At 46.3% G+C, this 16,528-nt stretch overlaps 1 protein-coding gene and 1 long non-coding RNA gene across 6 annotated transcripts in view; both read left to right on the top strand.

The window, feature by feature from the left end:
• The first annotated feature begins 156 nt into the window (after positions 1-156).
• DNAJB9 (DnaJ heat shock protein family (Hsp40) member B9) lies at positions 157-4,891 on the top strand. 5 transcript variants are annotated; one of them, XM_024563023.3, is made up of 3 exons: positions 157-302; positions 1,896-2,122; positions 3,391-4,891. In XM_024563023.3, the coding sequence occupies exons 2-3, from the start codon at positions 1,906-1,908 to the stop codon at positions 3,840-3,842; spliced, it is 669 nt and encodes a 222-aa protein (XP_024418791.1). In that variant the 5' UTR covers positions 157-302; positions 1,896-1,905; the 3' UTR covers positions 3,843-4,891. The 5 variants fall into 5 exon arrangements, with proteins under 5 accessions (XP_024418791.1, XP_024418793.1, XP_045053345.1 ...); XM_024563025.4 differs by having other exon boundaries at positions 221-297; XM_045197410.2 differs by having other exon boundaries at positions 296-418.
• Positions 4,892-7,325: 2,434 nt separating this feature from the next.
• LOC128781206 (uncharacterized) overlaps positions 7,326-16,528 on the top strand; it is a 118,040-nt gene continuing 108,837 nt past the window's right edge. Inside the window, exon 1 of the long non-coding RNA XR_008427113.1 lies at positions 7,326-7,498. This is a non-coding gene — a long non-coding RNA (uncharacterized lncRNA). The remainder of the gene's footprint in view (positions 7,499-16,528) is intronic.

Genomic DNA, 16,528 nt, shown 5'->3' with positions numbered 1-16,528 from the left:
CGCCTGCGCCGCGACCGGCAAGGGGAGGACGCTGCCTCGGTGGAGTCACTTCCGCTTCTGCGGGCTTCGGAACTGCCTAGTCGTGGAAAGGGATGAACTGGGGCAGGAAGTGACGTATAGGCCGACCGGCAACAACAGTTTTCCACGTGCGCGTAGGGCGCCAGGGTCACGTGGGCGCGCGGGAGCCAATCGGGAAGCGTTTCGTGTAGGTCTTCTGTGGAGGTGGAGGGGCCAGCGGCGGGCTCCGTCCAGTGGGAGCCGGCTGAGTGGGGACGCGGCTGGGGCGGCTGGAGGCGGGTGAGGTCGGTGTCCCGGCGACCGCGTGGCGCTCGCCGGCTCTTGGAAGCCACGGAGGCGGGGGTTAGGGGCCGGGCCGGAGCGGCCGTGCCGAGCCGGTCGTAACAGCATCAGCCGGAGGGTGCGGGTGAAGGACGAGGCCGGGGTCTCGGGGAGCGGGGTTTAGAGCATCCCGGGGCCTTAGTCGGCCATTCTGGTCTGGCTTGGCCCTGTCCCCCGCGGGGGCCCAAGGACTTAGGGCTGTCCGGCGTTCTCGAGGAAGGTTACTAGGGCCAGGAGACGGCGGAACCACTGAGTATTGTGTGCCCCGTTTGGGGTCGTGCCGCTGGCCTTCTCGGGAGTCGGACAGCCCCTCGCCCCCAGGCAGGGGCCCGGGGCCGCGGTCGGCCTGGGCGGCGACGCCGGGTCGGGCGGGCGGGGCGCTTGTGGGTGCCTTTGGGTGGAGGCTCCACTGTCCAGCCCACGGGGCCACCGCTCTGGGGCGCCGGGCCCAGGCTGCCCTCCGGCGGGCGGGTCCCTCTTAGGAATGGGAAGCCAGAGGCAGTCTGCTGAAGGAGTGTCGGATGCTCGGCTTGACACTGGGGAGTAACCTCTATTACCCCAGCAAGGTGCCTCCCGCCAGGCTGAGCGCGGGGCTGGCGGCGTCCACGCGCTCGGCGGCTGTTCTTTCGACCAGGAGTTTGCACTTGATCCCCGGGACCCGTGACCGTGACTAAGTCTGGAGAGAAGTGATCCACCTGCTAATTAGGCGCAGCCGAGGCCGCGGGAGGGCGAGGCTGGCGTTGCCCCAAACCCCGCTGTCTTTCGTCAGCCGCGTTGTGTCATCATAGGTGGTTGTGGAGGACTCCTGGGGGCGGCGTTCGGGGAGCAGGCTCTCCTTTCAAATCTCCCCCGGTCTGTTCGTCTGGAGGAGCGAGGGTTTCCCGTTAAATCTCCTCTAAGGCTGGGGAAGTATTTTGGTGGCGACTGAGACGTGTCCAGCAGACTTGGCAGGAATCCGGCCCGACTTGTTTCCCCACACTTTTTGTTAAGTACTTGGGACCGTGGAGTTAGGAAACGATTCCATTCCCTTGTGCTGCTGCCCTGGGTGTGGCGTGGAGATCCCCGTTTTCTGGGAGGAAGGCTGCAGGCGCTGCTTGCTTCGGGAGGCGAGACTGCTGCTAATTTAGACACTGAGCTCTTGGCCTTGGTAATGTGCTTTTCTTTTTCCGAGGACGGTAAACTACTGTTTTCATTCCGTTAGAGCATGAATTCTTGAAGATTGAGATCCTTTAAAATACTTGGATTTTCCATCCTTTTTTACAGTGCTCGCATAGGAAGAGTCTTCAGTAGTGATCGGTAAAAAAGCGGTATTTTTGTGTGTTCTCTGTATGTGGCCAGAGTCCAAGTGGAAAGGCAGAGACAAAGATTTCTCTCAATTTTGTTGAATTACATTTGCTCTTTAAAGTTACACCCACTTTAGGGCTAATAAAGCCAGTACAAAGTTAAATAATATGGGGGCAAGTACCTAGCATTCTAAGAGTTTATTGGGTTTCTTTTGAGAGTAAAAGTCTTAAGATTAGCTCCATGGGTAAATTTTTTTTTCTTTTCTCTTTTAGGATATTAGAAATGGCTACTCCCCAGTCAGTTTTCATCTTTGCACTCTGCATTTTAATGATAACGGAATTAATTTTGGCCTCAAAAAGTTACTATGATATCTTAGGTTTGCCAAAATCTGCATCAGAGCGCCAAATCAAGAAGGCCTTTCACAAGTTGGCCATGAAGTACCACCCGGACAAAAATAAGAGCCCTGACGCGGAAGCAAAATTCAGAGAGATTGCGGAAGGTGAGCCGGGGGCTGTGGCCGAGGTCCCGCAGGGGTTACCTAGTGCTGGGCGTGAGCGCTGGGGAGAGTGTGCACTGGGGAGAGTGTGCACTGGGAGCGTGTGCACTGGGGAGAGTGTGCACTGGGGAGAGTGTGCACTGGGAGCGTGTGCACTGGGGAGAGTGTGCACTGGGGAGAGTGTGCACTGGGAGAGTGTGCACTGGGAGCGTGTGCACTGGGGAGAGTGTGCACTGGGAGAGTGTGCACTGGGGAGAGTGTGCACTGGGAGAGTGTGCACTGGGAGAGTGTGCACTGGGAGTGTGTGCACTGGGAGAGTGTGCACTGGGAGTGTGTGCACTGGGGAGAGTGTGCACTGGGAGCGTGTGCACTGGGAGCGTGGGCGCTCCTCCCTGCTCCGGTTTGAGGGCTACAGATGGGAGGGAGAGGGGAGCTGCATTTCCATGGAGTGATGTTCTTGAGCCTGTTCTCCAACAGCAAATCACTGATTCCTGAATGCAGGGATGAGTGGCGGTGTGTTTCTTTTATTGGCCTACAGATGGTAAAATTTTGAAAAATGTATTCTTTATTTGTAAAATTGCTGTTTCTATGTCAGAAAAATTCTTGGTACTCAAAACTTACAAACTAACTTGTGAAACTGTTTAAATGTGGAGACTAAATAGAAAAATATTAAGTGTAGAAAAATTTAAATAAGTTGAAATGCCTTTTTTTCCTTCATCACTTGATCTGCACTATAAAGCCACATTTGATTTTAAAGGAAAAGTATAAAACAATTTTTGACTTAAGACTATTTCTAAATCAAATTGTATCTCCTGAGCATTCAGTAATTAATGGTGGGGGACGGGTATTAACTCACTAGGGGTTGGAGTTAAACATTTACTTCAACTAGGAAGAGTGAAAACTCTAAATTCCTCTTAATCCATTATAGTTGACTATCAAACTCCTTAATACAAGTAGTGATTTTACACAGACAATATGAAGAATATCTTTGTAATTGTCACACATGCTTATTTGTAGTGGTAGCATTCATGTAACAAATATTTATCGGATATTTACTAGGGGCAGGCATTGTGCTACCTGCTGGTAGTGTGCTGTGATTAAGGCCAAGTCCCTGCCTTTTGTGACTTTTATTTTTACTTCTTATTTTTGTACGTTTTGGTTTTACTTACAATATGAAATCCTCTAAGCTAGCACGTTGAATTACTTGAAGAGGTTTGGACATGCGTAATTTCGATTGCCTGCAGTCACTAAAGTAGTTTCATTCCTTTCAGCATATGAAACACTCTCAGACGCCAACAGGCGAAAAGAGTACGACGCGCTGGGACACAGTGCTTTTACTAATGGTCAAGGACCAAGAGGTAGTGGAAGCCCTTTCGAGCAGTCATTTAACTTCAATTTTGATGACCTCTTCAAAGACTTTGGGTTTTTTGGTCAAAACCAAAACACTCAGTCCAAGAAGCATTTTGAAAATCACTTCCAGACACACCAGGATGGTTCTAGCAGACAAAGGCATCATTTCCAGGAGTTTTCTTTTGGAGGTGGACTGTTCGATGACATGTTTGAAGACATGGAGAAAATGTTTTCTTTTAGTGGCTTCGACACCGCCAGTCGGCGCACGGTGCAGACTGAAAACAGGTTCCATGGATCCAGCAAGCACTGCAGGACTGTCACTCAGCGCAGGGGCAACATGGTCACGACGTACACTGACTGCTCGGGCCAGTAGTGCCGCCTCTTCCTGTCCTCACCAGACCCGACTGGGTGACTGTCCTCCAGTATCTATGATGCGAACCAGTTTTCTGTGAACCATTTTGACAAGTGCATGATTTCACTTGATACAGCTGTTAAATATATTTAAATTGTTTTTGAGAAATTAACATTCAGATAGTAGAGAAATAAATAGCTAGTTATTAATTTCCCTGACTAAGAAAGGTCTTGAAAAAATCTAATTCTGCCTGATCTTTTTTCTCCACCTGCCCCTGGGCTTATTAATGTGGCCAGTTTTATCACCAAGAAAAGAATGAGTTTGCCTGATACATATTTAAAGGTTAAGCTTGTAAGTCTATTTTAGATTTAAATTGTGTGAACTGAATAATTTTTTGCAGTGAAACCTTGGAGAACTTAAAATTGCATGGTCTGCGGCATTGCTGATGCGGGTTGCTAAGTGTACGAGGAACTGTATAGTGAGTCATTCAGCAACAGGTAGCAGCAGTACCTGGTAAATCTCTGCTGAGAGCTTCAGAAAGGCGGGGCTGAATGTTTATCCCAGAACCACGCCTTTCTGTAGTCCAATTGGACTAAAGGAAATGCTCGTATTGCTCATAGTCATTTAGGCTAAAAGAAAGCTGAAAACTTATGAAATATTGCCAAGAGATTGTTATGTGTTTGGTCCCTGGCTAATGATTTTCTAATGTTGGAATCATAGCTGCTTTACATATCTTTTCACATTTCTTAATCGTTGGCTCTGTATGTCTTTGGATTTACGTATTTCTTTGTGTGTGGTTCCTCTTTGCACTCACCTTCACCTAGAATTTGACTAATACCTCATTCTGTTTGTAAAAACAGCCAGTAATTTCTGCGCAACCTTATTATGTGCAATATTTTTAAATCCTAAGATGTGTGTGCTTTTGTGTTCAGATAGATTTATTTCTCTAGTTCTGCACTTTCCCACGTTATACTCCATATGAGTATTAATCCTATGGATACATATAAAAGTAGTGAATGTCTCATACAACATTGTATGTGAGTGAAAGAAATATAATATTCACAATTCGATGTTCTCTGTTGTCATTTTTTTTGGCTAAAAGTTTGTTCTGCAATTCTGGAGGTGTGCTTATCAGTATAAGCAATGGGGCTGCTTATGCTGATAATACACCATATTCCAGAAGGTACTTTTGATTAACCTGAAAACTCTCATATGATCTTGTTTAATTGCCATTTGGTAATTTCTCTTGCTTGCTTTCATCCTCCTTCCCTCACGGGTTTTGGAAGCTTGAAGATTTCGTTAATTATAATTTTGGTGTATTTTCTTGCGCGGAGCAAGTGTTGTTGCCACTGCTTCCTCTTTAGGCCTGGTTGGAAAAAAAGAGATAAGCTATGTTTGTTAGTGGACATCTTTATTTTGAAAGTTGGAGAACGTGAATTTATTTTATATCTACACACCTTGCTTTCCTGGAAATTAAATTTTATTTTTTTAATAAGAAAATAGCCACACCTTGAATTTTGGTCTGAGGATTATCTGTCGTCTATCAAACAAAAGAAATGAAGGGGGAAAAGCCCATTTTCAAATCAGGATTAACTCTAAGGATTATTTTTATATCGTGAGCATCTGTTCCCTTTTTCTCCAGGGCCTGGTTATCTTCTTGTTTTTCCTGTTTTGAATATTTATTTGAGCCCCCCTCCCCCGTCTTTTTTTTAACCTTCCTTTGGCTCTTTGAGGAAGCAGTCACGGGAACCTCCAATCTGCAGTCGGTCACCACACAGGTAGCAACATGGGCTTGCAATTGGCATCTGAAGCAGAGGGCCGTCCTGTGGAACGAGCCCGAATCCCATGGGATCTGAAGCGCTCTTCTGAGTGGACAGTGTCTGAAGGAGGGGTGTCTAGAGCATCACTTGGTAGTGGGGGGAGAAGACCTCCCCCACAACATATACACGTTGGAAATTTGGGTCCCAGAATACCGTTTGAATGGGCTGCTTTGAGATTCTAGTATGCTGATCTATATTTTGAATCTGTAGTAAAGATAACAAGTATTGTTTGCCAAATTTACTGCACTAGGGAACCATTTTCACTGAGTAATCTTAGCCATGTGTATCCAAGCATGCAAAAGTAAAAGTTTGGTAAATAACTGGCCTAAGTGAAAGAATAAAAAATCACAATCTTTAGGACTTGTGCAGGAAAGCAGTAGAGAGCAAGGGTGAATGCTTTTATAACTCCGTTCTCCTTGCCTCCCTCTCCCTGCCGCCTCCTCTCTGTAGGAATTTACTGTGTCCTGAAAGTGATTATCCTGTCAAGCCAGACCCACCCATTACGATTTTATTTGGTCTAGCCAACCTGTTCTCGTGATGCTCTTCTTGTGATAACTGCTGTAGTTACTTAAATGACAGTGTTTTTCTTAGGACTATTTTATACCTATAAAAGTTGTCATCAAGCAAATTACGATAGTATGATGTAAATGAAAAACCCCTTTATTCTCCTAAGAAAATAAAAATTATGATTAGGATTGGTAAATTGTATTTTTAAGACCAGACAGTATGTGAGGACAGAAGGATCAAAATGTGACTATTCAGATAAAGAGCACATCATCTTTCGAGTTTCATCCTTTTACTAATCAGACCAGTATTAGTAAGTAGCTGGTGGGATTGCCAGTTCGGACAGTTGAGTAGTGAATTAAGGTATTTCTAGTCAGTAATACAATAATCACACACACTCACACCTATACATGTTTTTCTTGGTGAATACCCTTTGTGTCTGCAAAATAATAATAGTAAATGGAAACATCAAAAGACTAATATAAGTGAACACTATCACAGTCAGGAATTATTTTTACACATATGCATAAGTAAAATACCTTATTCCTAACATAAACATTTATCATAAGGTTCTGGCAAGTCCTGGCAAGATGGTCTCATTGTGTGGGAGAACCCAGGATTCTTTCCTCTTCCACCCCCAACCATGCCACACTATAGACTGGAAAAGGGTGAGAGCCAGGGAGGGCAGCAGAAGACCCCAAGCCCAGAGAAGCAGTGCAGAGTGTTGTTCGGGAGGGCTGCAGAGACGAGCAGTACTGGGGGGGAAGTGGGGTCAAAAGATGTTCGTTCCCCTACAAAGTAGCAAGAATTAGTTTGTCAGACCTCTGAAAAATAATAACCTGGAATTGAAGTGGCCCGGAGCAATGCCTTTAAAGGTCTGAGGGAAAAATGCTTTTGAACTTAGAACTTTGTAACCGGATAAATTATTAATTGGTCAGACTAAAATTACAGGCATTTTAAAAATACAAGAACTCAAAAGCTTACCATCCATGTATATCCTTTATGGGGAAAAAAATGAGTGGTTTTGACTAAATGACAATGTACAAGAAAGGTTACCACCTGGGAGACAAGCCTGGCATAGCTGAGCATACACCCTCGCGAAGGAATGAAGAAAACCAGGAAGAAATTAAGAGCATTCGTTAGAATGTGACACTTGGGAAAACAAGGATTTTGTTTTTTTTTTCATGGATCTAAATACTCTGTTTACAATGGAGTTGTACATACAATTGTATTATAATGTTTTTCGATCTATAAATAGCTCACAAAAGATTTACATACATTTATAGGATAATTACGTAACGTGTACTGGGAAACGAAAGGAGAGAGAAGAGGAGAAGGCTGCCATCTTCCATGGTAGGTAATTTATTCTGTCTCATGTTGATAAAGACCAGTGATTCAAGCAGCATTTTCAATTTCAATGACAACCACCAGATGTGCCAGCAGGCACTGGTCACCTGATACTTAGGGGAGCAGGACTGGAAGGCCAGGGACAACTTACTTTCCAGTCTACGTCAGCCTGTCCTGTTTGAATTTCTGCTGGTGAATGCCTTTCTTTCCTACATGAGTATATTTTTCAAGAAAAAAAAAACAAACCCAAAACCTGGTATATCAGGATGTCTGCGACTAATGGAAAACCCCTAAAGTAAATTTACCCGAGCTACAGAAGCGTATTTTCCTCTCTACCAAGGAGTGCAGCAGTCAGGCGGCTCCCGGACCTGTAGGCCGGGAATCTGCGTCTGCTGTGCAGCAGTAGGGCTCTGGTCCCTGTGTTGGCGTCATCCTGTTGGCAGCTATGAGCAGTGACACCTCCTCTAGAATGCCCTCCGGAAACTTTCCCTCCCTTCTGGTTATTGGCCAGAAACGTTCCATGCTGTTACCTGTCCACACCCACACCAGTCACTAACAAGGGGGACAGGAGCACCGAGACTGGTCTGGGCTGGTTAGGACCACCCACTGGAGCTGGCCTGGGCTCTTCTCTCTTCACATTCACAGTCGCTGGGAAAAGTGCTGATAGCTGGAGAAGAAGGTGCCCTATTAGGGAAGGATTCGGAGGATGGAGGGGGAAGTTGAAGATTAAAACACAGATTTCAGAGGTGTGGAATCTGAAATAGCTTATTCTTCACTGTTAGAAATTTTAGAAGAGGACCGGGCTCTTCTCTTTGTACCCATGAAGGATGAATGAAGCTTTGGTTGAGTTAGGTGCCAAGCTCATCGTCTTTAATGCTGTTGAATGGTAGCTTTTGTAGGTTTAACATTTATGGTTTCAACTATTAGGGACGACCCCAAAGTCTCATAATGCAACCATTTGTGATTTTCCTGAAGGACAAAGTTGAATTTCACACCTTGCTAGTGCACAATTCAGGGTATAGTTACTTAGGTAGTTAGGGGCCTGGACACCTATTTAATGTCCTCATATCAAAATATCTCTCAATAGTTTAGGTTTATCACTATGTAGGCATTTTCAGAGGGCAATTATTCATTAAATGGTGTTCACTAAATTAGAGACCCGAGTCTCCTTCATCAAAGTCAAGGCTATTGTCTCCTTTTTTGCATGAAGACGTTTGCTACCATGGTCCACATGCCTGATCAAATCTTTTGCCGGCGGCTCCTCTCTGTTTTGCCCCATCCTGCCTCAGTCAAACCTCATGTTTCCTTACTTATTTGAATACTGGCTTTGAATCCTTAACTTCTGGCCTACGGGGAGTCAAATGTGCACCTGGATTACTTCCCTCAGCCGGGCTCTGCCAGCTCATTCTTTCCACCTTCCTCCTACCAACTGCGCAGATGCGGTCCCAAGAGCGCCTCGCGGTAGAGTCTTTTTGGGGTTATGACACATTGTATACTTATCACTGAGTAGGTTAGCAGTTTTAAGTCAGCACTGCAAACACTTTCAACCATTCAATTTTTAAACTTAATTTCCTATAACTTAAATATAATTTCTCATGACAATCACTTGTAGAAGATTTACATGTATTAGAAAAAGTCATTAAAATTCTCTGCTGACATTTCACAGTGGACTTAGTTACAACTAAATGTATCAATATGTAGGTGATCGTTTAAAAGTACAACATTCTCTTGTTTTCAGTGAATTTTACCTTAGCATTTTCTACATTGCATCCCCTATTTTATAACTTGAAATGGAATGGATTGGTGTTTGGCCATGCATATTATTTTGTTACTTGTATTCATTCTTATCTTTTAGAATTCTCATTCTCTGATACATAGATCATTCCGTGATACACAGATCCGGGAGTATAGGCCTGCACAGATCTGGGATATGAGATACAAAATTCACCTTTTCCTTTGCTTCCAGGGAAGGTCATGGTCCCCTTATCTCTGTTGCTTTCCCTGTGTGGGTGGAGGCACATGTCAGCTGGCATAGGCTAGTCCATGCCGCCAGTAATGTAGCAGTCGCACTTGTTTTCTTAAACACTAATATAATAGCAAGAGAAAATATGCCCAATGACTTTTGTTATGGAATGCCCTATTTTTGGAAAAGCATGAGCTGTAATGTAGCTTTTTCCAAAGTGTGTTATGTGTGTGTCCAAGGCAAGTAAGAATTCTGTGGTCAGGTTTGGCAAACACAGGGCTGTTAAAGTTTCCTTGTTGCCTCAGAGTTCTCCAAGTCCTTACTTAGTATGCTCACTTCCACTGGACAGCTCCGATACACAGACATAGCTTGAGGCATTTCTAAAATCTGTGATCAAGAACACTTTTGTCAGGGAGCATCTCTCTGGAGCAATTAGTAAAAGAAAACATTCTGATAGCACTCTCTGGAAACTGCACTAGACATATAAGCAAAGAACAAACTTTGTGGAAAAGGCAGACTTCTGAAAACTCGACTCTCAAAGCTTTCCATGAAGAAGTGTTAGGGCTCACGTCCCCTGTAGACAAATGTGTTGGGAGAGTGGTCTGAGGAGTTATGACTGATGGCAAAGGCAAGTGCATGGGCATCATATGACCTTGCTTTTCTGTGCTGTGAACGTGAGGAAGCTCCAGATCAAAGCTGGATGCTGGTCATGAACACAGGATACCCGTGATGAAGGGAAATAATGTACATGCTGATGCAGCTTAGGGAGCAGAGCCTAGAAGCCCTCCTTTGCTTATTTCCGGGGTGCTCATTGACTTCTCCGTGTTTGTTTGGCACCTGGAAGATGACATGAAAATTATGACTACAGAAAGCCGGTGCTGGGGAGTTAGAGACCTCACCTGGATGGTTAAAGAGAAGTGCAGAGATAAATGCATCCTAATCATTCATAGCTGGTGATCTTTTTTTATTGAGGAAACAGAAGTAATCTGGAAAGACCCTCCCAAGTTTCCCACCAACCTCCGGAAGCAGCCCCACTTCCTCTGCTTTTTCCTGCGCCCCTGCTGTCAGCATGCTGTTAGGGTTCCCACCTTGAGCCAGCCCCTCCACTGAGCCCTGGGTCGCAAGGTCACGGGGCACTCAAAGACCACGCTCCAGAAACCCCTCCTTCTGCGCCTCCTAGCAAGTTTGTTTGCTTTCTGTTCAGTAATTCCTGCCAGCAAGCAAACTGGTTGCTATTTCTCCCACCTTAAAAGCACAGCCTGCTCTTAACTTCACATCTCCAGCCAATTGCTGTTTCATTTCTTTGCTCACCTTTGTAGCAAAAGTTCTTCAAAGAGTTTCTATTCCCACCACTCCACCCAAACTTCTATCAGGATTCTTGATGAGCCAGCTCCACGTTGCAAAATTCAGTGTCACAGAACGAATAAATGGGCCATTTCTCAGGCCTCATCTTACACACAGTTCAACACTCTTCCTTAGTATTTGTTCTTCCCTTGGCTCCCAGAACACCAGCTTCCTGTTTTTCTTGCTCCTCATTGGCTGCTGCTTTTCCATCTCCTGTGTTGATTCCCCTTCCTCTTCACATCTTCTCAGTCCGGGTTCTTTCTTATCCTCACTTTTTTCTTTTTCCCTCTCCTTTTCCCTTCTTCCCTCTCTTTTCTTCTTAGGCAGTTTCTGCTATATAAAAATGCAGAAACATTCAATTCAATTTTGTTTCAAATTGAAGCATAGTGCTAATTGGGTTGATGGGCTCTTAGACAGGTGGTCCCTGGTCACATTTTTACCAGACCAGCCTTTTATCTTCTTCTTCTTCTTCTTTTTTTTTAATTTGTTTATTTTTAGAGAGAGGGGAAGGAAGGGAGAAAGAGAGGGAGAGAAACATGGATGTGTGAGAGATGCATTGATTAGTAGTTGCCTTTGGCACGTCCCCATCCCGGGACCTGGCCCACAACCCAGGCATGTGCCCTGACTGGGAATCAAACTGGCGATCTTTTGGTTCATAGGCCCGCACTCAATACACTGAGGCACACCAGCCAGGGCCTTTTTCCTCTTCCCAGCTCTTCTGAGTGTGATGAGAAGGTATAGACAACACTGTCAGACATTTATTTTTACTTGTCGACTGTGTCTTGGGTGGTCAGATGCTATTCTCCCGTGCCTTGAACTATTTTCCACATTAAGCCACAACATAGAGTCTTTGAAGTCTTTAGTGCTGCTAATATTTTTTTATAAAAAGTCACTTGGTATATACCAGTTGAGTTGTAGCTTTAGATGCAATATTTGTTTTCATTATGTAGATTTAAAAAAAATATATTGCCCAAAGGTGAAAAGGCTCTTTTTCAAAATGGTCAATTCTTCATTTTTTCCACTATTACTAGTAAAGAAGAAAAAATATTACCTTTTCTTCCATTGAGTTTCGCCGATTCATTACCATGTGTGACATAGCAGAAGCGGGAACGTTACAAATGTCTGTGATTATTTGCATTGCTGCGGGGAATAGAATGTTGTTAATATCTATTACTGGGCTAAATGAATTAATTAAGTAGCCAAAAACAAATATGATTGTCAAGCATGATTTACTTGGCGAATAGCTCTAGAACAGCTGCCAAGTTGAATGTGGAGGGTGGAGGAAGGTTTCAAATACAATTGCAAATAGCCTTGCAAGGCCGGGGCCTTCCACTTGCGCACCAGATGGAGGCCTTGCCTTGCTCCACCATGGTGGCCCCCCAGGGCCCTGCAGGGAGGTGTCACGTGAACAGCATGCGCAGAGTTATTCTTTTCCTCCGCGGTCCATTGCCCTGTTTCTGTGTCAGCCACCCCTGCGCCTTGCACCTGCTTTTTGTCCGGTGGAGTGGGCCGTGAAAGGAAGGGAGGATCCAGTCTGGGGCGGGAAGAGGTGGGAAGTTAGGGTTGAACTGCACCGGCCCGAGCTCCACTGCGAGGAAGGCTGAGCTTTTCCCTTAGTTCCTCCCATTGTCCCCATCTGTCCCCCGTCATGCTCTCGGACACAGGGGATGCTTGGGCGTGGCCGCCCTTCCTCCAGCATTCCTGGCACAAATCCAGGCCTACCTTTTCAGCTCCGGTTTTCTCACACGACGCTGACTCACGTTCTGGATCCTCGCACAGTGCACTCGCTCGCTCGAGCGGCTCCTAGGTTGGGCATTTTTATACCGAGCATCCCGTCTAGTGACCGTAGGCACGTGTGGAGGCAGAGGTGGTGGCCCAGCCCTCAGCCCAGGTGCTGTTAGCTGTCCCGGGGAGGAAGTGTTTCCTGAGCTGATGGGCCATGGCTGTTTCAACACCGTCACACGCCATTTCAACGTTGTGATCCAGTAACTGGGGTGTCCATGGCAAGAGCCCCCATTAAAAAGGGTCTGTCTGTTTATTGCCAGATTTCCCAGGCAACAGGAACTTCTGGCAGAGGGAGAAGTCCTCCCCTTCTCCCCGTCAATGATGTTTCTGCCACCAGAGGCGGGCAAAACCCTTCCTCCTGTGTCTGTGGAGTCTACCGACCTCGTGGAATAGAACAAAGCTTCTTCTTGGTGAAGAACTCTTCTCCTTAAAAATGGACTGCTGATAATAACCTGAGCTCTAGCTAGTATCTCCATAGCATGATAGGGAGGAAAGGGGCCAGGAGGGGCCAGATGTCCAGACAAAGGAACGGTCATCATCCTGGCTGTATGCAGGATGGAAGCACCCAGCCACGCCACCTCGACCGTCCCTTTTCCCCGCATGTGCTTTGGGAGGTTGGTACTCCTGGCACTTCCTCAGGTTAAGGCAGTGGTCTTACCTGGAAAGTTCTCCTCTCTCATTGGTGCCTGGATGATGGAGTGTGGCGTTCCGCTGGCTCAAGTGGTCCCCCTTGAGTTAATAGCTTATACTTACTGCAGATTATGGCTTTTAACACATATTTTCTTATCTAAAGGCTAAATTGTATATAATATTAATAAACCATAATTTTCGGTAAATTAAATATTATGTGTCACAGTGGGCTTATATGGCTGGGGAAATGAAGGTGTGGGTTTCCAGTTCCCTAAAGACAAGGATCGTAGAACTGGGCCACCAGAAACAGCACAGTCAGCCTTGGGGAAGACCAGACCTGGGGCTGGGCCAGCTCTGTGTCTCGTGTCTTTTCTCTCAGCAATTTGTTGTTTTAAGTCACAGGAGACTTCGGCCTTCTCTGCCCCTTTGGTCAGGGCCAGTGTAGTTCACAGATTTTAATGGCTGGATCTTGGTCAAAGGTTGGGTTTTGATTCCTTATTCCGAGAAGACCCCTAAGCTACCCACGCAAATTTGTTCATACCCTCCAGCAATCCTCAGCAGTTTGTCTTGCTGTGTTTGCTGCGACCCCTTAATATACATGCATGTCATTTATGACATTTCTGCATCATTAGACAGCTTATTAAAAGACCAGAAGCTCCAAACAAGCAAACAAAACCTTAACAGGTTACTAAATGGATGCTAAATGCAGCTCTTCTTGGTTCTTCAGAGGAAGGCAGAGGCCTCCCTGGTGGAGGGCAGTCCAGTCCCAGTTGAGCAGTAGCCACACCCTCTCCAGCCAAGGGCCAGCTGGGCTCAGAGGTCGTGAAGTCTAGTTGTGCCACTGTCATTCCCCTGCGCACTGCTGGAAGACAGAAGAGGTGGTGAAGAGGGATCGTGGCGAGGGTTCCTTGTAGAGCAGAGACTGGTGGCCCAGCCCTGCGTCCCTCCCAAGGTGAGCTTCAGAAAGCTGGAGGGAGAACTTGACATATGCCTCTGGAGTGTGACAGTCACTGGGACTGACATCTGTTTCATGTTGGAAGGTCTCGAGGGAGAGGCTGGCTGGAGCAGTGCCAAGTGGCTTCGGGGAAAGAGACAGTGCTGCCTTGGGAACAGCCTCCCCCGTGGAGATGTGGGGAGCACGGGGGCATGAGGGTTTGGCTGGGTGTGGACTCTGGGAAGGCAGCTGGACCCCGTTGTCTTGAGAGGGTCTCCCTCCTAGAGGGCTGCCATGGAGGTCAATGGGATGCGACGTAAGAGCAGATCACCGGGATCTAGAGGGGTGCACAGGAAGTTGAACAGCACCTGCTGGCGGGGGGCCTGAGCATCAAGGGATGGAAAGAGAAGGGTGTGTGTTTATGCACACGTGTGTGTGCGCATGTTTTTCTTGGGGAGAGGTCTCTGCCAAAGTCCTCCACGAAACAGTTTCCTCCAGCCATTCGCTCAACTCAGGGGCACTAAAGCAAGGGGGTGGTGGTAAGAGCTCGCCGGCACTTCCCACTCTCCTGTCGCCCTCACTCCGCCCTGCTGAGGGCCTGGAGCGCAGAGGCACCCAGCAAGGAAGACACGGGCTCCACTGCATCCTGGGCTTCCCCACTGCAGCTGTTCTGGCCTCAGGGGCACTTGTCCTACAGACAGAGGATGGAGGAGACAGTAAAACTAGACAAAGACTGAAGTTTTGGTATTCAATTTGCTCAGATATTCCACCCCAAATGCTTAGAGGACTTACATTTTTTTCTGTTATGATAAAATGTACATAACATAGTTGGCCATTTTCGCCATTTTTAAGCAGACAGGTCAGTGGCATTAAGCACGTTCACATTGTTGTGCAGCGTCCCCACCGTCCATCCCCAGGGCTGTTTCTTCATCTGAACTGAGACTCCGCCTCCATTAAGCACTGACTGTCCGTTCCCTTCTCCCCACTCCGGGCCACCACCACTCAACTCTGCCTCTGTGACTCGGACTATTCTCGGTGTACTTTGTATAAGTGCGATTACACAAGGTCTGTCTTTCTGTGTCTGGCTTATTTCACTTAGCATGGTACCTCCAAGGTTCATCCATGTTATAGTACGTGTCAGAATTTCGTCCCTTTTCCTGGCTGAATACTATTCCATTATATGTATACCCCACATGTTTATCCATTCACCTGTTGATAGGCACTTGGCTTGCTTCCACCTTTTGGCTGTTGTCCCTAATGCTGCTATGAACTTGGACTACAAGTATCTGTTTGAGTTCCTGATTTCAGTTCTTTGGGGTATATATCTAGGACTGGAATTGCTGGGTCACATGCTAATTCTGTTTAACTTTTTATGTAGGGGCCAGACTTGTTTTCTCAGTAGCTGCATCATTTACATTCCTTTCAGCAGAGCAAAAGTGTTCCATTTTCTCCACATCTTCCCCAATAGTTTAAAGGATATTTTGTTACCTGTATTGACCTGAATACTTACAGGACCTACCCAGGATTTCCTTCAAGGGCAAGGAAGCACAAACTGCCAGGGCCAGTGTGAAGAGCTGAGGGGAGTGAGTGTAGCCTGCACTTCATACTTGGTGAGGTCCCCTTGGTCCAAGACACTGGAAGCTGTCAGATGGCGGTGACTGTAACGAAGCAGCTGAGACTGGCCCTCTTCCTCAGTCAACAACACCCCAAGACACGAGGCCTTCCTCCTTAAGAGATAAGAGCCAGGCGGGTCCAGAGCTCTGGGTCATCCTTTCTCTCTTTTATCTTCTGTGCCCACCAGCTGCCAAAGGGAGTACGGCCAAGGCGACTGAGTTCTTTGTTGCATATAGATTTGTCCTTCCCATTCTCAAAGTCAGGATGCAGGAATGTCGACAGAGTTTCGGAGAGAGACTCTCATGCGTCAGAGATGCTCAACCCTCCTTTCCAATCAGTGTTTGTTCCCCCTTCTCTGTGATCACCTAGTTAGCTTTCATACCTCAATGAAGACTGCTCACATCTGCGACTTAAATGTTCACGCCTTCTTTAAGTCCAGCTTTGTGTTCCTCGGAGCTTCCTGTCAAATCCACAGGGTGCATAGGTGCCATCGCCTAGGGCTTTCTCCGTGGTGGAAATTCTAATTTAGCCCTTTTTATGGACTTACTAATTTGTTCATAAAATGCATTCATAAACTTCTATAGCCATGGACCACAGTGAGGAAATTACAGATACAGAAAACGAACGTTTTCTGGCTGCTAATGACCGAATGGCATCACTAAGGGCCTACAGTGACACGGAAGCCCCTCCTCAGCGAGAACCAGCAGTATTAATTGACAGTCCCTAGTAGTTGTCCTCAGCACTCTGCAAACATCAACTAAACCTC

The sequence above is a fragment of the Desmodus rotundus genome, chromosome 6, assembly GCF_022682495.2.
Source record: "Desmodus rotundus isolate HL8 chromosome 6, HLdesRot8A.1, whole genome shotgun sequence".
NCBI lineage: Eukaryota > Metazoa > Chordata > Mammalia > Chiroptera > Phyllostomidae > Desmodus > Desmodus rotundus.
Note: the sequence above shows the minus strand (reverse complement) of the source record. Positions and strands in the feature narration are given on the sequence as shown.

Bases quoted from the DNA above. Each gene is read 5' to 3' on its own strand.
- DNAJB9 (XM_024563023.3), top strand. From the start codon at position 1,906: ATGGCTACTCCCCAGTCAGTTTTCATCTTTGCACTCTGCATTTTAATG. The intron at 2,123-3,390 runs GTGAGCCGGGGG...CATTCCTTTCAG, and splicing joins ATTCAGAGAGATTGCGGAAG to CATATGAAACACTCTCAGAC.